Source organism: Ornithodoros turicata, chromosome 7 (assembly GCF_037126465.1).
Source record: "Ornithodoros turicata isolate Travis chromosome 7, ASM3712646v1, whole genome shotgun sequence".
In the NCBI taxonomy this organism is placed as follows: domain Eukaryota; kingdom Metazoa; phylum Arthropoda; class Arachnida; order Ixodida; family Argasidae; genus Ornithodoros; species Ornithodoros turicata.
The window spans coordinates 16,985,646-17,009,360 of NC_088207.1; the positions used below are offsets into that span (position 1 = coordinate 16,985,646).

At 44.2% G+C, this 23,715-nt stretch overlaps 2 protein-coding genes across 6 annotated transcripts in view; one reads left to right on the top strand and one right to left on the bottom strand.

The window, feature by feature from the left end:
* Window positions 1–14,820, top strand: part of LOC135400253 (scm-like with four MBT domains protein 2) — a 57,475-nt gene extending 42,655 nt beyond the window's left edge. For 4 of the 5 annotated variants that reach the window (XM_064632030.1, XM_064632032.1, XM_064632031.1 and 1 more), the window contains 7 exons: window positions 109–143; window positions 2,789–3,038; window positions 5,375–5,550; window positions 6,864–6,988; window positions 8,686–8,991; window positions 11,248–11,382; window positions 14,441–14,820. In XM_064632030.1, the coding sequence (XP_064488100.1) occupies window positions 109–143; window positions 2,789–3,038; window positions 5,375–5,550; window positions 6,864–6,988; window positions 8,686–8,991; window positions 11,248–11,382; window positions 14,441–14,581 (1,168 nt within the window). In that variant the 3' untranslated portion in view covers window positions 14,582–14,820. The remainder of the gene's footprint in view (window positions 1–108; window positions 144–2,788; window positions 3,039–5,374; window positions 5,551–6,863; window positions 6,989–8,685; window positions 8,992–11,247; window positions 11,383–14,440) is intronic. The other variant, XM_064632033.1, reaches the window with a different exon arrangement.
* Window positions 14,821–18,598: 3,778 nt separating this feature from the next.
* Window positions 18,599–23,142, bottom strand: LOC135399598 (uncharacterized). The gene is made up of 6 exons (XM_064631324.1): window positions 22,204–23,142; window positions 21,894–22,056; window positions 20,811–20,861; window positions 20,624–20,752; window positions 20,320–20,375; window positions 18,599–19,005 (listed from the first exon to the last, which is right to left on the bottom strand). The coding sequence occupies exons 1-6, from the start codon at window positions 23,059–23,061 to the stop codon at window positions 18,829–18,831; spliced, it is 1,434 nt and encodes a 477-aa protein (XP_064487394.1). The 5' UTR covers window positions 23,062–23,142; the 3' UTR covers window positions 18,599–18,828.
* Window positions 23,143–23,715: the final 573 nt, after the last annotated feature.

The window sequence follows — 23,715 nt, forward strand, 5'->3', positions numbered from 1 at the left end:
ATTAAGGTGTCATTTTCAGGAGCCTTAAGTTTGGTTCTGGTGTGTTCTCTGAATTCTCTATTCCATGCTGTTCTCTATTTTTATCGTTTACCTTTCCTCTCGTTGCAGCAAAAAGAATGACAGTAAGGATGGCAAACTCTCAGGTATGAAGTTTACAGTTTCCTTGTAGTAGAGTTTGTTCGTGACATGTAGCAAAGGATACAGCAAGGAGTCAGGGGTGTAGTTGGGGAGGGGGTGAAGAGGACACGAGAACATTGTAACGTGATATTCGGGCTTCATTTGTGTAGCTGTGTGATGGATTTGCTGCTCTTAGCTGCAAGTGACACACAATGTGCATTTGGTAAAGCATCTGCAGACCATGATTCCAAACTTCACAAATATGCACTTCATTAGCAAAATTTGCACTGTCAATGCTAAGGTGTCTTCATATAAAATGTTTGAAATTTTTGAACAAGTTTGAGATGCTGTTCCACAGAGCAAAGGAAATCTGGAGGCCCTTCAAAGAGACGGTAGAGTGTATTCAGTAGAATTTCGATGATGCGGACCTCTTGGGGTTGCAGAAAATAATCGTATGATCAGAAATTAAGTAGATGAGTAAATCAAAGTGTGGAAAATGCATACTTCCTTCGCATTTTATCTCTGCTTGTGATCAAAGAAGTTGATTTGACGTTTTTAGTGTAGTATCTTTGTACATTTGTGACATTGTCTACCTGTAGACACTTTCATAGAGCACAAAATTGCGAGCATGCAGATGGGTGATGTCACTGTATGCTGCATTATTTCTGGCACGAGCACAGGAGATGCTTTCTGCCTGTTTGTATCATTCATCAGGACCCTGAAAGTGTTCATACTGTACCAAAGCGTGCCCTATTACACATAAATAGGGCCTGACTTTTTAGGGTTAAACCCGTATCCGCCCGATATTTACCCCCCGAACGAAATCTGTAAAATTGAGGTTTAACCCGAATCTACCAGAAAACATCCGGGTCGCGTGGCGCACTCATAAGCGTGCATTAAAATAAAGTTTGATAACATTGCTAAACATTAGTTCCATGTTAAGACAAATTTTTATTAAACAAAAAAAAATCACCCGAATACACCCGAATTCCTGACGACAGAATATGCTGTAACGGGATTTATCCCGAATACACCCGAATTTTTTAATGAAAAATATCACCCGATATTTACCCCCTGAATTTGGCCAAAAATAAACCCCGAAAAAGTCAGGCCCTACACATAAAGTGTTCGTACGGTTGTCAGTCCTTTCCTGCACCACAGTATAATCCGTGATTGCATCATCAAGGTTCTACTGTATTTCAATCTTCCTGTTGAAGTGCATTTTTCAATCTACACACTACCGTTCTTAAAGGAGTACAGAGGGCCATCCAAAAACATTTCAGATTAAGACATCTGATGAAAGTGTGTGTGTCATTATACCGAGTAGCGCGAAAGGTTTTGATGTGTGCAATTTGTTTCCCAGAAAAAAACTCTCATAAACGTAGCTCCGCGCCTTCACCCTTAACCCGCCACTCCAGCTATAACGAGGATGAGGAGGTATGATGGCACGTCACCGATGACGGCATAAGGAGACTCATTCTGGTTTGCCGGTCAGTGGGGGTCAGCGCCTTGTCCCTTTGCCACCGTAAACTTGTTTTGCCAGTTCTCCCGGAGAATTGGGGATAGAAGGAGCGGCCGAAGCATTACCGAGCAAGGAGAAAGGCTTTATCAGAACCCCGAACAGCCAAATAGCAGACGACAGCGGAGTAGCGGACAACATTTCTCTAGGCCAATCAGCTAGCGTTCTCCTTATAACGTCAGCGCGAGGTTCCAGCCAGATCACAGACTGGTACTTCTCTTCACCACCGTTGCGCACGGTCGCTTTTTGAGGCGTATTTTAAATTCAATTTCCGCGATAATTATGACTCTGTGGTGTAAATTACTTCGCATGGTGCATCTTACTGGCCTACAGTCGCCGACCGATTTTTCGGACATGCTCGATTATTCGGACTCGTTCGCGGAACGGCCGCGGGTGCCATAGAGGTGATGTATAAGAACGTCCAAAATTTCGGACCCCGTGCAGCTCCGTCGCTCGATATTTCGGACTCTGTTTGCCCAACCCGCGAATTTCTCTCATGGGGTGACGGAAAACATTGGTATCATCCGAAATTCATATCAAAAGAAATCAACCAACTAAAATATTGAGACAAAAAAATAGGCAGTGATGATTGTTGATTTCCCATTCCTCTGAGTAGAAGAGGTCTGTCGTAGCGCTTTTGCGTCTTCGTTTTTGGCCAACGGCCCAGCACGTGCTGTCCGCCCGCGAGTCGCGCGACAGCGCTGTAAAGCGAGCTTCACCTAAAGCACGCATGCGTTAGGTGAAGCCGACTTGCGTATTTGATGATTGCGGTGCCTCTGTCAGTGTACAGTGACGAAATGTCGCTTCGGGAAATAGAAGCTGATGTTATCAGGCAGAGCTGGGAGCGCGTTAGGAAAGCATCGACAAATTTTTCCAGCCTACTAGGGCTTAGTAAAGTTTATTTTGAAGCGAAATTCATTTTTTCGGACTGCTCGATTATTCGGACTCTTGCGCGATCCCCGCCGAGTCCGAAAAATTGGACGGCGACTGTACTTAACAGTTTTATAGGAAGAACACTGGATGTTAAAAATGACTTCTGTGCTACTTTAAGCTCAAACAAGTTTATTGGACTGCTGCCATTCAATTGCTCGGTCTTGCCTGCGTTTTTCTTCTCTTTAATGTCTGTTGTTGCGCACGTGTCCACCTTTCCAGGAATGAAGAACAGCAAGTCCTGGTGCCCCTGCATCTACCTCAACCATCGTTGCTTCTCTGGCCCCTTCCTGTCAAAGGGTCGCCTGGCGGAGCTGCCCAGACAGATAGGTCCCGGTCCCATATCCCTTGTGCTCAAGGAAGTCCTCACGCAGGTCATCAACGTCGCGTACAAATCGAGCCGAGTGCTCAGTGAGCTTCAGCTCAAGGGGAAACCAAACCCCACCATGCACCAGCAGGTTCTCAAAGCAAAGTGAGTCCTTTCTGTTGGGCATATTCTTCTCTAGGCTGCCTAAAACTCTTAAGACACATTTCTTCGAAAGGTGGCATCCCTTGTGGTTAGAGCCTGAAGTTTTAGGGTTTTACCCGATTCTTCCCCGAATTTGCACCCCGAATTGAAGGTTGCCTCTTTAGGGTGAAACCCGATTTTTACCTGTCAAATTGCCCTCACTGGGATGTCTGTAGGAATGCATTAATTTACTTGTTTGGCAGAAAAATTCAGTTACATCACCATTTGTACCAAACCACTACAGTTAGTTGAGTAACTGAGCCCTATTTCACCCCGAATTTAGCACACTGGAAGTTTTTTCACCCGAATTCGCATGAATTTAGGGCACATGTTTATTTACCCGATTTTTACCCCCCGAATTTAGACAAAAATATTTACCGAAAACTTCAGGCTCTACTTGTAGTCTGTAGGAAGGGTGGGCCATTGTAACTTTGCTCCGTACAGAAGTTTGTCCATTTGTCCAGTTTAGCATCGCCGACATGAAGTAATTATCTGTAAAAGTGCACAGTAGCATATGACAGGGTCCTCCACTAGCTCAGTCTGGCCTGAAAACCCAAGCTTCATGGTCGCCTTGACTCTGGGCTCAGTTCTGTTTGTCGTTCCCTTTCACATACAGTAAACTCCCGCTAACTCACGGTCATAAAAGCTGCCGAAAAATTCGAGACAAGCGATACGTCGTGATATCCGGCGCAATAATCAGATATTGCAAGATTTCCTTGCTTTTGCAAACTCGCTTGCGGAGGAAATAGTGAAACTTCACTGCAGTATTTGCACACTGTAGTGCTACACACTACTAGTACTAGCAAACCCTAGTAAGGCTGTAGTACTTATGGCCTGAAACACACGGAGGCGCAATCCCTGTTTGCTTTGCAAATTCAAGCTCAGCGCTTTATGTACGCACTATCAAAAAATGTCGTTAGCAGCGACAGGTTTCGGGCCGTTGCCGCAGGTAAAGCCTCCTCAAGATGCTCGACACGAAACATATAACGTTCATCATCACCCATGCGCTCAACTGCTGTGCTAGAGTAACTTATTTTAGCGACTCTGCCCCGCCCAACTTTCCGCTTTGCACTGCTTTCCAGCCTTTGCCTTCTTCCAACAGACACGTGGTCACCTGTTTGCAGTTTTCAACGAACGTCCGCGATACGGGCTGGGCATTAACTAAAGGCCAACCAGCATCCCAACAAACATTCCTCCCGTTGCAGCACCAACCAGTAAGATTTCGGGGCTCTCGTAGCACGAGAGGTGAAAGGAGGATTGCGGAGCTGGGAGTGGAGGGGACATCGGGGGGGGAAAGGAAGGGACGGAGCTCCAGCGCGCACGTTTTCGAAATTTTCAATGACGAATTTTCGATATGTTCGTACTCTACCCTAAAAGTACTTGGAGATAAGCGGTGAAAAATGCACGGTGAACATTGAATTTAGTTGCACAATGCTAGAAACCTTTCAATTATCCGATATTTCGAGATGTGCGAGTTCGAGATAACCACCGGGGAGATTGCTGTAATTGGACTGGTTGAACAAAATTCATTATAAATGTATCGGGACAGGCTCAGGTAGAGCAGGAGTCTGCGGCCAAGCCGGCCCAATCCAAGTATAGGGCTGTACAATAAGGAAACTAAAGGGCAAAAATGGGAAAAGTCACACTCGTGAGTGAATCAGATGAGTATTTTAAAGAGATTGAAACATTTCAAATAATTTATTTTGCTAAAAAACAAGCTTTTGGACGGAGTCCGTCCTTCATCAGGTGTAATACATTTAACAATTGGTGCAGATATTTAAGATATTTATACTAATGTAATATACGAAAGAAGGCTTGTTTTATTTTTCCTTTTTTGTACCTTTAATTCTCTCTAACAAGAATTTGTGTTTCCTCCTCACCACCTTCCTTGTCTCCTTTCTCTGATGTACATTAGTATAAATATCTGTATCAAGTGCCAAATGTATCGCACCTGATGAAGGATGGACTCCATCCGAAAGCTTGTTTTTTAGTCAAATGAATTATTTGAATGTTTAAATCTCTTTAAATGCTTGTACGATAGCGTAATTTGTAAGATGACACAATGAGACAGATTGCATAGCTTCACACATTTGTAGTTGTATTGAATTCGTGTTTGCATATTCTACACAGCAGCTGGGGAGATCGCGCCCAACAGATCCGGTATCGAGAACGCAATAAAGTGCTCGAAAATTGTCATATTTGTAATTTGAAGACAATCTGACTAGCCATGCAGCCATTGTTCACTTCATGTCTGAGAAAATCCATATTTTCACGCCACTATTTTGTGTCTTATATTTCAGGTACAAGGGGAAAACGTACCGGGGAGTAGTGGAAACAGTGCGTAACAGCAGTGCAGTGGAAGAATTCTGTCGTAACATATGCATGAAGTTGGAATGCTGCCCAAACCTCTTTGGACCCAAATGCTTTGGTGACAACTGTCCAGAGAAGTGCTTTAACTTAACCAAGACCAAATACAGTAAGTTGTGGTAATTATTAGGATGTCGTTAACTGTCTGCTGCGAGAGGTGACATTGAACTAGTGTTCTAAGCACGTGCTTGAAATGTCATTTCATAGTTATAATGAGTGCATAAGTGGAATTTTTGCATTTCTAAAAGAGAAAGTTTACAGATATGTGGCTGGACAGATGCATTTACACGTGGAAAGCGAAGTCTCAAAGATGCTTTAATAATTAAAGACATCACACTTGAAGATACAGTCATAACATCGTGATTAGATATTGGAAGTTTTCAGGAAATATTTTTTTTCCCAATTCGGGGAGTAAAAATTGGGGAAATCAACATGTGCTCTAAATTCATGCGAATTCTGGTGGAAAGGTTTCCAGTATGCTAAATTTGGGGAGAAATGTGGCTCTATTATTCAAACAAACTACTGGTTTGATACAAACTGTGATGTACAGTCGCTGACCGTTAATTCAGACCCTAATAATTCAGACTTTCCAATAGTTCAGACAAAATCTTGGACTCAATCAATAGCCCCCATAGAACCAACGCATTTCAGCTTCCAGTAATTCGGACCGTTTTCGGAGCCACGGCTCGATAATTCAGACGGATTTTGGCCGACTTTCCCTACTTTGTGTGAAAATCCACGCTCCTAAATTCAAAATCGGAACCTCGGAGCGCCGCCTGCGGGGAGGAGAAGCGCACGCCTGCGCTAAGTTCGCGTTCATGTGATCGAGTTTATTCCGACAGTGTGATATTATCAGAAATGCAGCATGACGTTCTGTGTCGTGCGCGTGCTGTCAGGCAGATGCGTATCGACACTTTCTTCCGTCCCGTGTAGGTTTTTTGTAATAAACGCCAGTGTGAGAGTTGATTTTTATCATCAACTACTAATTCGGACTGCTCCATAATTCAGACAAATCCCGTGACCATTAGAAGTCCGAAATAACGGTCGGCGACTGTAATTGCGTTTGATGCCAAACAAGCTAGTGTGCATTCCTACCAACGTTTCAGTGAGGGCAATTTGCCAGGTAAAACTCCGGTTTCACCCTACAGAGGCAACGTTCATTCGGGGTGCAAAATTGGGGAAGAAACGGGTTAAACCCTAAAACCGCAGTGTCTAATTACGATGTGGTAGTTGTAGTTATTAGCCCTTCTGCTAGAATGTCCTGCATCGCTCCGGACCAGAAAAAATCCTGGAATACCCATGGGTCTGGGTTGTTTGCTACACAAGTGCTATTCATTGAGAGTGCTTGCAAACTTTCCATACTAGTACTATAATGGAGGCCACTTGCTCGTGTTACGTTGTTGTTGTTTTTTTTTTTTTTAGCATACAATGTTGTGCGGAAGAAACAGAAGAAGCAGCCCTCCGGTAAAAAAAGAGCAAGGCCTAGTCCAGCCCCAGAGGAATCCTCACAGGACGAGCAGAAGATGCCAGGAGGGCAAGTAGAAAAGGTACCGGCAGCCATCTTGCATTGAGGCTCTTGACAACACATTCAGTAGAACTGACCAATGCACCATAGAATTTGATTGAATATGTGCAGGGAGAGAACAGTTCTAACTACAAAAGATCACTTTGTTTGGCCGATTAGTTCGGACTGTAATGAGGTGAAGTGCGAATGCAGGGATGGGGGCACAAACCATGAGGCAAGATCCTCCTACTGAAACAATGTAGCTGGTTGCAACTGACTTCACTTCTGACATAAATGAATATGCATTCGCAGAGTGCCGGGGTTGGTGCTCCGTATATGGGGTGTCACCGAATTATAATTAAGCCCCTAGGTTTTCCGCAAAGTTTTGCGGAATTTGGAATTAATTGCGTATACCCAATATTTGGGTTTCCAGATGTTCAACTATTCGCCAAATACAAACAACACCTCCTGAAGGTGGGCTTCACCTGTCGCCTCACTGCATGCAGTGAAGCCCGCTTAACAAAATTGTCTACGCTGCAGGGTAAAGACAGACAGATTGTAGTTTAGCTTAAGATAACGTTAGCCCAAGTTTATTCAGCGAGTATAAAATGATTGCAGGTGACAGACCGCATCAGACTGCTCGCCGCGGAAAATTGCGGAATTTACGAGTCAGTGCTGCGGAATTTTGAACTTGTCGCAGCAGAAAATCGAGGGCCTTAATCGTAATAAAAAAACTACGCCACCTAGAATCATGCGGTCAGCGGCATTTGTTTTTTCTAGGTTTTTGCCACCTTCTGGTATGAATATCACCTACCTTAAATTTTATCATGTCAATTTTTTTGAACTGAACTCAAAAATTTGCCAAGGTGAAGGTCTCTTTTTTTACCTCACCAATGTGAAGCACGTGCCAAATTTACTCAGGTTGATTATAATTAGAGCCTGAAGTTTTAGGGTTTTACCCGAATTTGCACCCCGAATTGAACGTTGCCCCTTTAGGGTGAAACCCGATTTTTACCAGGCAAATTGCCCTCTCTGGGATGTCTGTAGGAATGCACCAACTTACCTGTTTGGCGGAAAAATTCAGTTACATCACCGTTTGTACCAAACCGCTTCAGTTAGTTTGAATAACTGAGCTTGATCTCTCCCTGATTTTAGCGTAATGGAAGTTTTTTTCACCCGAATTCGCACGAATTTAGTGCACACGTTTATTTACCCGATTTTTACCCCCCGAATTTAGAAAAAAATATTTCCCGAAAACTTCAGGCTCTAATTATATATACAGCACACTTTTGTACAAATGCCCCTGATCTCAAGGGGAGACATTCATTACATTGGGCTCTCCGTTTGCTTCAAAGAGCGCTGACTGTCATAATTCTTTCTCGTCAGTTTACTCGGGCGAAAGTGTGCTCTCAAAACATCACCACCGAGAAATATTGCACAGGTCCTTTTTTTTTTTTTTTTTTTTTTTTCAATGTAAAAGATATTTAGGCTGCCAGTTTTCGCATCCAACAAAATGAAAGAATGCTCCTACATGTGCCTCAATGTGCAGAGGAGGCCCCTGTGGCGGCTACAATATGCAAAATGTCTTCACATGTATTTTTTCCACCCGATATCGCAACCACCTTTAAAAATTAAACCTAATTTTTGACAATTGGTTTTGTGCCAATGCAAAAAAAGATTGACTACTTTTCTGCTGACAACAAAAAAAAAAGCTGATTGTGAGACTTTCTGACGAAACAGGAAAACGAACAAGAATCTGAGGAGGAATCGTCGGTCCCTGCGAAGAAGCCGAAGGAAGAAGCCTCCTCCGCCCCTTCTCGGATGAAGACGCGTGGAGCACAGCTGCCGGACTTCAAGAACATCAACCTGGACCTGAAATGGCAAAAGTCGCTCAAGTCCCGCCTGGTGCGTCAGCCGCAGCAAGAGGCCTCACAGTCCGCAGCAACGCAAGAATCTCCTCAGTGTTTACCCACCGCGCCTGAGGTGCGTAATACGTGGTGCACATTCCTCAGGCAGCAGAGTAGGGAGGATGAGAGCACGTACGAGGTAATTGCACGTACTCCTCCACTTGGCTGCGCTCACTGCGGTAGATCTGCAAAGTTCCTCGATGGGGTTGCCACCAGGCCGGTATTATACCGGCACGACCGGTTATTTGCGCGCTCTGCCGGTAGGAAGGTGATACTGGCAGCCTTTTGCCAGTATTTGTGGCTCGAGGCCTTTCGTAAGGGCTTTTACGGTGGTTTTCCCTTCAACATTCCACTACGGCTCGAATAAATCTGGAGCACAGACCCAACTCCGCAGTCACCAGTCGTTTTCTTAGTTACCCATTATAATTATTATTCATTGTTGTTCATTAAGTCTTGCGTTCGGAGGGGACAATAGGAGTGGTTGTGCAAAGCTGTTGGTATGGCTGTGTCGAGCCAGCTAGAACTTGGGCCGTATACAACCACCATGAGATCCCTGCCTGCAAAGAAGGGCTAGTTGGCGTCGATGCGTTTTTCAAAGTAAGTGGCAGTCCAATCCGGTTGCTCCAATATGATCCAGTGTAGCGTTCATGCCTGTTTATAGCAATTTTTAGCATCAGTGATACAGCCACACACAGGAACACATGTTTCCTCGTATTATCTTTCTCTCTCTCTCTCTCTCTCTCTCTGTGTGCTCGTCCACCTCTCACCCACTTCCCTTTCCCCTATTCCACCTCCTCTCCCTCAGCCGGTATTTTTCACTACGAAAGGTGGCAACCCTATTCCTCGATGATACTGTGGGCGTGCAGCTTTGACTCTAGAATTCCATGGTCTCTTCTGAAACGTATTAGCGAATGAGGTGGCCTCGTCTGCACTGTCGACGTTGTTCTGCTCCTCTCGCACGTTCTGTTTAGGGTGCCTGAATACCAGTTCCCACTGTGTACGGCGGAGCCGTCCTTTGCAGAAGCGAGTGCCGCCATTTTGAAGCCCTCGGTCACCGTGCTGGATGCCGTGTTCCACTTTCGTCAGCTTCTCAAAAGCTGCTCTGCTACTTATTTACTGAATTCCAAAAGAGTGTAGCGTAAGTGTGTAGCTATAGCTTTATCAGCATGTGCGGGCTTCAAGGGGGCAGTCGTCGTAGCGGACAACACGGTTGACCTCACTCTGTACAGAGGGTGCTGGTATTCAAGAACCCTAGCGTTGTAATTTTTAGTTTTCGGCCACTTGTCATTTCTTTAATGTACTGTCGCAAAAAATGTGCAAACAAATGTGAAATTGTTTACTATGCCACTGAAGTACACATAGTTGCCGACTGGTAGGGGACTTGGGGGGACCTGAGCCCCTTTAACTTTGTCAGGGTGGTTCGGCGCCTGCTCCGGGAAGCTGACACTCAAGATTAGCGTTTCGAGTGATATTCTAACGATCACGTGCTTCGAGCAAGTGAACGTACAAAAACCATAAAATTTGGATCAACGGTAATTTTGCCTACTTGTTGTAGTGGACTCTTGCCGCAGCTACTATGCAGGAAGTTCAGCCTTGCCGTGAACTCGTCCAGAACTAGGGGTGGGCGCTTTTACAAACTGAAAAGGAAGGTGCTCGTGGCTTGCGTAGCACTAGAAAAACAAATAGGAAAATGCTCCACCGCTTGAACGGGCGCAGCAAGTGCAGCCAAATCGAAGAGACCTCACTTCAAACATCAGTATCTTCCTGGTTGCATGGCCTACAAACTGAACTACATGCGATTCATCAACTGCGGAAGCACATAGATGGCGAGAGAACTGTGTCCTCCTGTTCCACCACTGCCGCTGTTTGATGAGAACGGAGGTGCAGAACAATTGTGTCGTGCGTGTGTACTAAATCTTCACTTTTAATGCTTGTCCAGTGAAGCCTCATTTGCTGTGAAGTAATTCTGCAACTTAGTTTATCGCGTAGGCACAGAAAGAATCGCGCCGCAAGCTTTGTATTTGACGATCGTAGCAGTGGCTTGAGCCAAAGTTTATCATTCCATGTGATTCGTATTTAGGTGTCCAAGAACACTACAAGGGATTGGTGTTGATGGACAACATTAAGTAGTTATAGATGTAGTTAAACTGCATTGCAGTAGTTAAAGAAGTAGTTTTAACTACTCCCCTGAAAAGTAGTTGAACTACTAGTTCAACTAGTCCATCGCGAAGTAGTTAGTAGTTATAGTTAAACTACTATAGAAGTAGTTAGTGGCCATCACTGCATTACGTGTTCTTCCATGTTGCATTTCTTTCGTCGATTCATTATCATATTTGTGCGAATACTACTTGTTGTGGAAGCTGGCAGGGAGTACTGACTAGCTTGACTCTTTCAGACTCTCAAGATTGGAAGTGTGCCAGCACAGTCCATGCCGCTTGACTCGAATCCACTCGAATGGAGTGTGAGTGACGTCGTCCGGTTCATCAAGACAACAGACTGTTCGCACTTAGCCAAGACACTTCAGGAACAGGTGAAGAGTTTTATGCACACCTTATATTGCCAAGCATACGTAAGGTGGTATGCATACGCAGTCAGACGTGGCAGGGGCGCGTTGCTGGCATGACAGGGATGCCCTTACTTATTAAATGCTAAGTCTACTTATTACTGAGAACTAGGGGTGTGCAAATATTCGAGACCTCGAAGTGGAATCGAATATCAATCATCAAAGTATTCGTTTTCGGAATCGAGTATCCGATATTTGGTCTCCCGAATATGAACAGCAACACCCCGAAAGTGAGCTTCACCTGATGCTTCCCTGCATGAGGTGAAGCCTGCTTTACAAAATTTCCGGTGCTGCAGGACCAACATAGGTGGACCCGTGTTTAGTTTAAGATAACATTAGCCCAAGTTAATTACTCTAGAGCCATGGACTACAAATTGCAAACTTTTAGTGTAAAAGGCGCGTACTGTAAAATTGACACAAATGCTCGGGTTCACACACCCCTACTTATTACTTATTCCGGGCCGGCATGTGCTAGGGAGTTAGGCGTTAGTACACGACTTTTCCAGGACTAGAGATGCGAAGCCCCGGGAAAAAAAAAAAACTGAAATTTTGGGGGGGAAAGTTTTTTTTTTTTTCTGTTTTTTTTTCTCGTCTCCGGAAAAATTGCCCAAAATTTCCAGGCGACAAAATTCAAAAATGTTAATTTTCGTGCCTTCGATGCGTTCCAACCCGCCAACGGTGCCTTAGGTGCCTCTAATTCGCCAACAACCAACAACTTAGAGCTCCGCCTGGCTGCTCCAAGCGATCGCCATCGCGTTCACATAATGTCGGAGTTCTGGTCGGAGTGGACGAGTTGTTCCAATTACCTATCGCTGAGTAGACAGCAGTCTCATGGGATGCTCTGCTCTGCATTTATGCCTAGAGGGTGAACACTACTAAAGATTCTAGCTCATTGTATGCTGTGGCTTGGCCGGCAATGCTTCGACTCAGCAGTAACCGCGTTTGTTTCCATTTTTTCCAATTTTTCGGGAAAAAAACAAACAAGAAAAATTTTTTTTGGAGCGATCCGAAAATTTTGCAAATTTTGCATTTTGGATCGGGCATCAGTTCGAATTAAGAGATTTCGAATTAATGGGTCAGCATTTCGGGGCTCAAGTTTAATATGCGTTCAATAAACTCCCGCAGTAAGTGCAGTATATTGAGATAAGTTGCTCGGCTTGGGTAACTCGGGTGACAAATGTCGACTGAGCCCCACCGTGTAAACCATGTCAGTTGACTTATTGAGCCACTCCCCATAGGGCTGTTGCAGTGAAGTTTGCACAGCGCCATTTCGGGCCCAAACGGCCACGGATCCCAACAGTAGGTCGTTTCATCAGCGTGTTTTGCATGGTGTTTCAAACAGTATGGTGCCAAGGAAGCTACAAAACCTGTAGGAAATCCACAGAAGAAGCGGTGCTTCTTGAAAAGTGCGAACAACTCGAGACCGTGTATTTGAAAGTGCCGCGTCGTCTGCTAAACTACCGTGTGTTGCACGATTTGGGGCGCTGACATCACTGCTCAGAGCTAAGGGCATAAGTAGGTGGGGGTGGGGGGGAGGGTCTATCTCACTCGCCTTGGAATAGAAAAGGTGGACAACAACAGAGACACAGTCAAGGGAGGAGCAGATTTTCGTGCAGTGCGTCCAAAAGAATACAAGTGACGGTTGACTGATTATGAAAAGAGTGGTTGCCGAAAGGCTACAAAAGTATTTCAGAAGTAAAATAATTAGCGCGATGACAAAGTTGTTTGTAACGCTGCAGAGCTCTATGGCATCTCTGTTGGCAGTCGCGTAAACCTTCGCCAGTCGACCTTAACAGTCAGTGGACTGTGGCCTTCGGTCGACATATCCGTTCATGTAAATGCGGTTACAGACAGATTACTTTGCGAATCGTTTAAGTGCCATGTTCGGAAAAACTGGATGACAGGCGGTGAGAAACCAGACAGAGGTGTCAAACACCGAGGGTAGTGAACTGGGTGCAGGAAGCACGCGATACTGGCAGGGTGTCAGTGGCCCCGATTTAGACGGCTGACGTTATTGAAAATTGTGCAAGAGTCCGGCAAGGAGACCGAAATCAACTACAACACCAACCATACAGGAGCTTTATTACTTAGAGCAAAATTTGCTTACCTGATAGATGTAAAAAGTGCTCACACCTGATGCACATGCTTTGATTACAGTGGACACTAATGGAATTTACAGTTCCTGTGTAGTACTAGTGCCTGTATTTTGAACCCCATTGTGTACAGTATATACTGGAAAGCGCTCAATACAATTTTGTGCAGTTCAACAGCGACACTCTCATATCTAGGCTGCGAAATGGAAGAAACAAAATTCTAACCAAAATTGTCTAATTTCCCTCAGAAATGTGTAACTGTGAGCAAGAGAAAAAAAAATAGTTGAATTTTTTTGTTTCACCTTTTGAGCCTGGTGTAATAGGCTGCGTTGCGGCCTTGAAGTTTTGGTGTTTAACCAGACTCTTCTCCGAATTTACACTCTGAATTGGACGTGTCCTCTTTAGGGTGAAACCGCGATTTTTACCCGGCAAATTACCCTCACTGAGACGTTTGTAGGAATTCACAGTAACTTGTTTGGCTGCACATGTGGTTACATCACCGTTTGTACCAAACCAGTACAGTTAGTTTGAGCAACTGAGCCAGATTTTTCCTCGAATTTAACGTACTGGAAGTTTTTTCACCCAAATTCGCGTAAATTTAGTGTACATATTTATTTACCCGATTTTTTTCCCTCCGAATTTAGAAACAAATATTTCCCGAAAACTTCAGGTTCTATTTAAAATTTGGTGCAACCGAACGCGTCTAGTTCCGTTCTACATTGTGCTCGACATTACAGAAAAGACACAACATTTGATATTTATGAATATTTATTAATTGATTATGTTATATTATTGATTATGCATATTATGTATTGATAATTAAAATATGTTGATATATATATATTTATGATGGATATTTATTGATTGATATCACAATATTTGATACATGCAGTAAAGTTTTGGTCACTCTTCATAGAATGTCCTACTTTCAGGAAATTGACGGCCAAGCCTTGCTTCTGCTCACCCTACCAACGGTGCAGGAGTTTCTCGAGCTCAAGATGGGGCCTGCCGTTAAATTTTGTCACCTCATAGAACGCATCAAGTTAACCTTCTACACCCAGTTTGCGAAGTAGGCTGATTTGTGTAAATACAACAGAGAGTCAGAGCTTTATGGTGTACATAGAAATTTCCGACTGAATAGTGTCCCTTTATTCATTCGTTTTATCGCTCCGTGTGCAACTGCATGGCACTGCACGTAGAAGCTAGAGATTTACATTATTCTATTTATGATGGTCGTGCATTCTGTGAAAGGGGCACATGTGATATGGGAGTTATCATGTTGAAAGAATAAAGCATCTTCACATCATGTTAATGGTTTTGGGATGTGTGATTTTCTATTCCTGTGCGCTACGTGAGCGGTGAATATGAAAAGTACGATGGGCCCAGCAAGTTTGCGGTGGAAAGGGCAGGTGAAGATCTAATCGATGATTTAGACGTGTCGTAACACGTACTCTTTCTGGTCCTTGCTTTCTTTTTTGGTTGTATGTAATACCAAAAACAACAATTGCCGCTCGCAATTTCCGGACTATGATTTTTTTTTTTTTTTTGCTTCATTACGACCATATTGTACACAATTATGCTTTTTCTGTTTCTTTCTTTTCATCTTCCTAGCCATCATCGTTACCGCTCGTCATATCTTCAGTGATACTCGTCAGTGATATTGTCTGTCAGTCCAGGTGCCACTATAATGGCATCGTCGGCCGATAGAAAATGGTCGAACTCGACATGTTGAAGCGTTTCCACGCGTCTGATTGGAGTTGCTCGTGTTGTTCCAGTTGTGTCCCCGTAGCTGCCGTAGCACTGGCAAATCCAGCCTTTACAAAACAGTTCCTCACACAGTGTTTCTTCTAAGCATAAAGCTTTAGGTTTTCGAGACCTTGCCGTATAGATCCAACAATAAGCCAAAAGGAAATGGACAGAAACGGTGTTGCAGGAAACATGCACGCAATCCTCAGTAGGAGTGATGGAGAAAGGGTAGTCAATAGTCATCACTAGTTTGAGGTTGCCCTTGCTTCCTTCTCCATTTGAAATTTAATAAAGTGCAGTAAAGCCTTCCTATGGCAGGCCCTGGCTGGGCTCAGGTTAGACATTGTGGGCCTGGGGCAAGCTAGAGCCATCCATTGATGGGCTTGATCTTGTGTCACCACACTGTTAGGCTAATTTTTATATCCTGCTACCCTGCTGTTGACAGGTTTGGTGAGGCTAGAAATTTCTCAGGCTTGAGCCAGGCTGGGAAACCTGAAAATACCCCGAGCTTGGGATGGGCCTGAGACAGGTACAGGTAAATCAAAGGAATGCTTAGCTCAGGCCCTAAGATGTGACCTGTGCACTGGTCCTGGGTAACTTCAATTGGGCTGCTTTATTTCTTAACTGTACTTGAAGCTTAACCACATTCGCCTACAGCCGCAGAAGTGCATCTCTGCCAGCAGATGATGGTGTCTGCACATTAGAGTGGGGCATATGAGATACGTGACGAGTGCCAAGCAGACGGGGAAGCAGATTCATGTTTCGTTAACAGAAATACCACCCAAACGTGCCCTGATGACAAGTGTTTTCACAACATGATCAGCGTTCATGCAGCAATTTTTAGCATGCGAGCGCACTTTGTTGTGACGATTGCATATCTTTGGAAGTTTTGTGTACATAAGTAGGTATCTGTGGATTTGTGGTACTCGTTGGTGGATCCATGAATGATCTGGTGCATACCAGCAAAAGTTTTAGCTCGTATGAGTCAATAAGACAACAGTCACTCAGAACTTGTATTACTGTTCACAATATTTGTTACATGCAGTCAAGTTGCATCTGTGAGCAGATGTCCATAACAGCTGCTCTACGGCCAACCTATTTCACTGAATCTTCATGCTTGACGAGGGCAGCACATCCCTGTGAGTATATAAAGCAGTTCTTGGACATGTTGCAATGAGGTACAAAAAGATTATTCCTAGACACATTACCTCGCCTATATGCAAGTTCTTCTCTTCTAATACGGTACTTGCTTGCGTATGATACACATTTTTGCCCAAATTGCACCATTGAGGAGGTCCATTCAATACGCGGAGGAAATTGGAACCCAGCACATAAGGTACACTCAACACCCAGTTTATTGTGTGACCTCCCCGAACCAGCAGGTTAAGGCGTCCCGCTTGTTGAAGGTTGTGCTGAAGACTGCGAGATGGTAGGTTGGAATCCTACCACCAGCTGTGCTGTCTGAGGTTTTCCCTGGGAATTTTCCAAAGACTTTCTAGACAAATGTCTGCACAGTTCCCCCTGAAGTCTGCCCAGGACGTATACCAACCCCCCCCCCCCTTAACACCCTCTGTCCACATCTATACACTGCTCATAGCCATAGTTGCTTCGTGGCACCAACACAGAACTTTAAAAAAAAAAAACATATCCCCGGAATCTAACGTCCTCCTCGACGTCTGTTGTTCATCACCCACCAGGTGGTGAGTGCATTTAATGTACAGGGAACAAAAATGTACCAGCGCCTCAGCGTTCAGTACGTGAGTACATCAAATATGAGAGTAAATAATGGTATCACTTTCAAAATGATTACCAAGTTCATTGTTGCAGTTACCTGATGAAACATGCCATGGAACCCATTGTCTGAATGTTCATTATTATATCAATATATTAATTCATATATTATTATTATAATTATTAATTTATCAATATACAGGTAGGGCCTGACTTTTTAGGGTTAAACCCGTATCCGCCCGATATTTACCCCCCGAACGAAATCTGTAAAATTCGGGTTTAACCCGAATCTACCCGAAAACATCCGGGTCGCGTGGCACACTCATAAGCGTGCATTAAAATAAAGTTTGATAACATTGCTAAACATTAGTTCCATGTTAAGACAAATTTTTATTAAACAAAAAAAATCACCCGAATACACCCGAATTCCTGACGACAGAATATGCTGTAACGGGATTTAACCCGAATTTTCAAATGAAAAATATCACCCGATATTTACCCCCCGAATTTGGCCAAAAATAAAACCCGAAAAAGTCAGGCCCTATATACAGGGTGTTCAATATTAAGCTTTCACGAGTGCTACGCAAACACAGCGATGACAGGAAACCGCATGATAACTTTATGCTACTTGTGTAAGAAACAGGTGCTGCTAATTATGTAGCACCTGTTTCTTATTCAAGGAACAGAAAAAATAGCACCAGTTTTCTTTTGTTCGCCTATTTATAAAGTGCTAGTGAAAGCTTAATTTTGAACACCCTGTATTTATATATATTCAATATTACATATGAATATTAACCAGGTACAGTCTCGGTTATCTGAACAGCTCGGTGCCTGGGTATAATTTCCGGATAAGCAAATCAAGCAAAAAAGTGCTCTAAAAAAAGAATATGAATATTATGAATTATATATGAATATTAACCAGATGCAGTCTCGGTTACCTGGACAGCTCGGTGCCTGGGTATAATTTCCGGATAAGCAAATCAAGCAAAAATCCAGGGAAATGCAAACTTTTTTTAGAGCACTTTATTTCTCCTGCACAAAGACAAATAGAGTATATCTATCTGCCCAAAGCACCAGTTACTTAAAAACGTCATAGAAAGTGGGCTGCCTGAAAGTTGTGGGCATCGCTGCTACATGTTAGAGAAGCTTTCTGACCGCCGCAGCTGACAGAGGACCCGTCCCCCCCACCCCACCCCCCACCCCCACCCCTCCGGAGCGGTGACCCTTTTCCGCAACAGGTCAAACGATGCTGACAAATGCTAACAGGTGGTGTTGACACGTCTAGATTAGGGTCTCTGGTTACTGTAGTCTGGACATGTGAATCACAGTGACACAGGTCCTCGAGCATCTGTTCTCGTACTTACCGTCCGGATACGGGTAACAAATTCCGGATGACAGAGACATGACTCTACCAGATATTCATAAAAAAAAAAGACATGCTTTTTGGTGGCACACATTGTCAGAGAGGTCAATTGGACGGACAATGCACCTTTATTATACCGCAATTCATCGTAGCATGGTATAATATCATTAAAAATCACACAATCGAGAAACAAAACATGACACGCTGGTAATAGTAAATTACAAAATTATGGAAATAACTGTGATGTAGCCAAAATAAATAATTGCAGACGACACTGCTTTTAAAATAGATCACCTAGCAGGCTGGGTCATGCAACAAAAAGATGCCTATGTCTAAAACAAGGTGACAGATAAAGTTCATTTAAAAAATTGTCTTCAAAGTGCATCGAAAGTTATCGATAGAAATAATGTGAAACGGGTAAAGTTGACGCGAAACACGGGGCATTATCATGATATTCGTGGACTAGGTCGGTGTCGGCGTTCAATCTTCATCCGACGAGAGCACTCCGAGCGCGTGTCGCGCTTGCGTGCGGGACCCTTTTCGTAAACCCTTGGTTACGTTTTGCACAAACTCTGCAACAGATTCCCTCAGCGCAGCATTGGGCGTTCCTTGTGACCGTCTGGGCCGCAGGTTGTATTTCGTGGGGGAGAAGGGTTCCTGCGGGAGTGTTAAGAAGCGTTACTTTGCAACAACCAGCATACCCTGTGTGATGGAAAAAAAAAAAAAAAAAAGACGTCTGGGGCGGTTAACAAAATTTACGGTCCATGCACGTAACCAGTCATAGGTAGAGTCACTGGTAGGGCCTGACTTTTTCGGGTTTTATTTTTGGCCAAATTCGGGGGGTAAATATCGGGTGATATTTTTTCATGCGAAAATTCGGGTGTATTCGGGTTAAATCCCGTTACGGCATATTCTGTCGTCAGGAATTCGGGTGATTTTTTTTTTGTTTAATAAAAATTTGTCTTAACATGGAACTAATGTTTAGCAATGTTATCAAACTTTATTTTAATGCACACTTATGAGTGTGCCACGCGACCCGGTTGTTTTCGGGTAGATTCGGGTTAAACCCGAATTTTACAGATTTCGTTCGGGGGGTAAATATCGGGCGGATACGGGTTTAACCCTAAAAAGTCAGGCCCTATGAATAAGCTACGCTTTAGCGTATCGTCACTGAGGCAAAAGGGCCGAGCGTGTTGTTATGGAGCGCACAACGTGTGGTTCGCTGGAAAAGCTGATACGACGCGTATGTGGAGAAGGTCCGTACGCTGTAAATTCCGAATGTAAAAAAAATTAAAATTTGTGGGGTTGCCCATTCAGGAATAGCGGAGTTGAAAAATAGGTGTTTGTTATCCTGTGTGAGGCCAACAATGGCCAGCACCATTACATGTTACAGCATTAGCACCACCACATGTCCATTGTGGTTACTGTCCTTCGAATTCCATTTCGGTTTCTGGTAATGCCAACGAAAATATTTTTGTTTCTGTATCCATTTTCGTTTCTAGCGAAATTCGGGTATGCACCACTTCTCGTTTCCATTTCTGTTTCCGGTAACAATCCTTGGACGAAAGCCACAGTGACCGATTAGGCGGATAAATTGTGCTCGCGGGCAGTCGCGCCGCTTTTGGACCAACACGTGGGGCAGTAATCGTACCAGTCAGGCTGACAAATTTCTCCTGATGCTGGTACACAGACGAAACTGCAACACTATGAACACACAGAACACGCTGCATGAAACTACAATGAAGCATATGTAGCTGTGGAGATACATTCTAGAGAAAGGACACAGGTGGCAAAGGCATGACTGTCCACTAGTACTGTTATGCATACAGTACAGTAACAAATATGCGTTCAGTGTTCAGCGTTTACTTCTTCGCAGCTTGGATCTCTCTGGACTTTGTTGACGCGTAAAAATCGTTAGGATAACATGCTCGTTCGCGTGCTATTAAAACGAGACACCAAGCAGTATCTTACCGGGGCCTGCAGACTAAGGCTCTCAACAGCTGACTCCGTAGGGTTGTTGCCCACGCCTACAACATGAAATATTTAGTTTCAGCAGAAGTGCATAGGTACATAACGAAACAACTACTTTATTTTGACTTTGGAGAGCGGGGAGGTTCTCTACCCCATTGCTGGTGGGAACGTGGGGAATAAAATAACGAGCCCCTTCACAATAACAATCAAAGTGATTGATATAATCACTGATCGTATTCACTGATATAACAAGCACTTTCAATCTCAGAAAAATAATTTTTGTCACAATGTAACAAACTATTACCTATCAAAGATGTTTCATCGACATCTTCAGGGACAACAGAGGAGCTGTCCGAGGATATCTCGCTCCGCGATTCCTCCGTCGAACATGTGAACGTCTCGTCACTCTCTGAATGATATTGGCTGTCTGCAACTGACACAGAAGAATATCTCCAATTAGCGTGGCTCAACACTCTTTAACAAACACGCACCTGATATACTCTCAGCATCGCATTGTTCCTGAGTCACCTCCGGGATAATTCCTAAGAGTGATGAAAGAAGTAAAGTGTGACTCCATGTGCATTTCATTACATAGTTCGCTCGTACGAGGCAAAAACAAGGAGGACGATAAACAAGAATAACACGGATGAATACAGCAACGTGTTGGAAACGTAGCACTAGAATTTGTAGCAGGATTTAGATTTTCTCTGATTTGCCGTTAAGTTTGAGACGCAATGGTTCCGTACTTTCGAAGAACCTTTGTTCCATGTACAAGAACCCTCTAGGAACTCAGGAGAGAGATGCTGACCCCAGGACTGGAACCTAGAACATCCTGATTTCTGGACTGGGATGCAACCGTTTATTTATTTATTTATTTTCTTCAACGGTGTAATTTTTTCCCGAGTTATTAGAATTCCATTTATTCTTGGCCATTGGAGGCTAGTGTGTTCGTGTCGGCCATGTTTCTAGCCCGCCTCGGCAATGGTGTCGATGAAACTAAAGTGCAGGCTGCAGCTGTACAAGGAGCCAGAACTGAGAGTTGTGGCATCCAAACTCCGCCCTCTTTTTGACAAACTATGCAGTAACAAGTGAGCGAATTTTAGTCATTAGGAACAGTCGTTCCTGCTGACATGCATTTTTCAAACTTTTTTTAATGAGGGTTCCTAGCCCAGCTGATTTACTCTGACTATATTAACCGTCAAAGAATATTTCAGAGACAAATGTGTGTATTATGGTTCACTGAAAAGCTTATGGCATCGCAAAAAAATGAAGGGGGGGGGGGGTGACACCATAGTTTATATTTTTGGGGGGTAGCAAAGTTTTGGAAACACTGCCTAACCTAACCAGTTTGTGAATTCTCATTGCAGTCTCTCTGCTTTCACAAAGTGATTAAGGTACTTCTTGTAATTTTGCTGCAGTGTCTGTAATCATATCCATTCGTAGTCAATAACCCTCTCCCCCAACCCATACACACACATACACATGTACAAGAATGTTTGCTGTGGCCACCACTCTTGCCTCTGTGGTGGCACTAGAGCCCTGCTGTCTTACTCCATGAGGAAACAAGAAATCACCTTTGATGCTCATGAGATTTTTAACGTCTCTTTGCAGAGCCAACAGTATTCGATTATTCTCTTCCATGAAGTCCTTATAGGTTGCGGCGAACCAGGTGAGCACGGCGAGGGCTATGCAACAGAAGACCTTGCGACACAAAGTAACTCTAGAACCAACAGGACCCTGCAAATGGAACAGAAAGATGTCATTTCCTCAAGCACATCATCAAGCTACACCTACAATGCAGCCCATTAGTTGTTAAATATGCGAGCGCGGAGCTCTGCAACATGTCATGTCAGGTCCGTAGAACGAGTACAGACACTGACTTACGTCTCTCGACAACATGATGGGCATGTCCATCTCCAAATGTGCGTAGACTGCTCCCAGATAGCGTTCCACGAAGAAATTGACCGTGAACAGCAGGAACAGCCAGTACCTCGCTTTCGCAGATCTCTTGGTCGCGGTCAAGACGAACGAAACTGCCAACATGCCAACGTAATAACCGTAGGCGTACATGGTGGAAAACAAGTTGACGAAGAAATCGTGCAGTTGCGTCACCTGACGAATAGTTTGCCTCCAAACCTGCTCCTGCTGCCTGGCCCAGCTTGCCACTTCCTGGCGAGATCGATCAAACTCGGAATTCAACTTGTGAATGAGGTCTCTCTGAGTTGTGGCTGTCGTCTGCTGCAAGCGGAGGAGATCTTCCTGGACGCGCTCGGCCTTCAGCATTACCTCGGTAGTTTTCTTGCTGGTTTCGCTCAAAGAAGCGAGGTTCATTTCCGTACGTTCCTGCCAGATCTGTTCCTGGAGGAACAAGCAGATGACTTGGGTGTGCGTGAAAAATGACGTGAAAGTCGGGAAATGCTTTCTCTCCAGCTCCTTCATGTCGTCACAATCGGCGAAGCGCACCGATTTCGGGCAGTAGTACTTGGTTCCTCCTGTCTTTTCCAAGAGGCAGTTGGTAAACTCCAAAGCTAACCGTGTCTGTATCTCGTCTGTAAGATGTTTACATCCGACTTCGAGGTTCTCGATGGCCTGGCGCCAGCATGGTCCATATCGGGGAGCTTGGCTGACGAGTTCCTCGTAACGCCGCTGGCCCTCAGCAATTGAATCTGGGCTAGCGTACGAAGCAACTGCGAAGATACAACGTAATATAGCGACAAACAGAATTATAACACCTACTTCCATCGGCTAATTCGGAGAAAGTGCACGAGACGCGAGAGAACAACTCAAACATTCAAAAAACGACGCCGAAAAAATTGGATTGGATCGCCTTGATTCCAATAATCCAATAAGGCAAAATGTGTGTCAGAGTAACGTTACTCTTCCGGTGCTCCGTGAATTCCTTGTATTAATAATTAGAGTAGGTTTTACGCGAGAGGTGATAGAATTTGTATTATTATATTTTTTTGTATAAATTGCGTTCAGATAAACGTGCTGGAATCCTATGTGGCTTTGGCTCCATGTTTGGCTTGGGCTTGGCTTCGCTGCATCCATACGTTTTACGGTTTTACAGTTTTACATTTGCCTGTATCATCATTCATTGCTGCCCTTCTAGCGTGATGAACGGGTGAATACATCGGTTCTGTTTGAAACTTTTTTATTTTTATGCATTCAGTGATAGTGTGGATGACGTCACTTTCACCAAACCGGATATGACGTTGGTTGTGGCAGCAGCGAACAGCCGCGGTAGTTGGTTGCTGCCTGCCGCTAGCCGCTACACTGAGGGAAAATGGACAGCGATAGCGGAATAAATAGCGACGAGAGGTTCTCGCGGCTTTCCTTGGTGCGTAGAGAGGGTCCTCTGCAGGTTTAGGCAGGCCTGGGCCTTCTACTTGGGTA

Excerpts from the sequence above, each read along its gene's own strand:
- LOC135399598 (XM_064631324.1), bottom strand. The coding sequence starts at position 23,061 with ATGGAAGTAGGTGTTATAATTCTGTTTGTCGCTATATTACGTTGTATC. Across the intron at positions 20,753-20,810 it reads CGATGCTGAGAGTATATCAG|TTGCAGACAGCCAATATCAT; the intron begins GTGCGTGTTTGT and ends CTTCTGTGTCAG. Across the intron at positions 19,006-20,319 it reads GCCTTAGTCTGCAGGCCCCG|GAACCCTTCTCCCCCACGAA; the intron begins GTAAGATACTGC and ends ACACTCCCGCAG.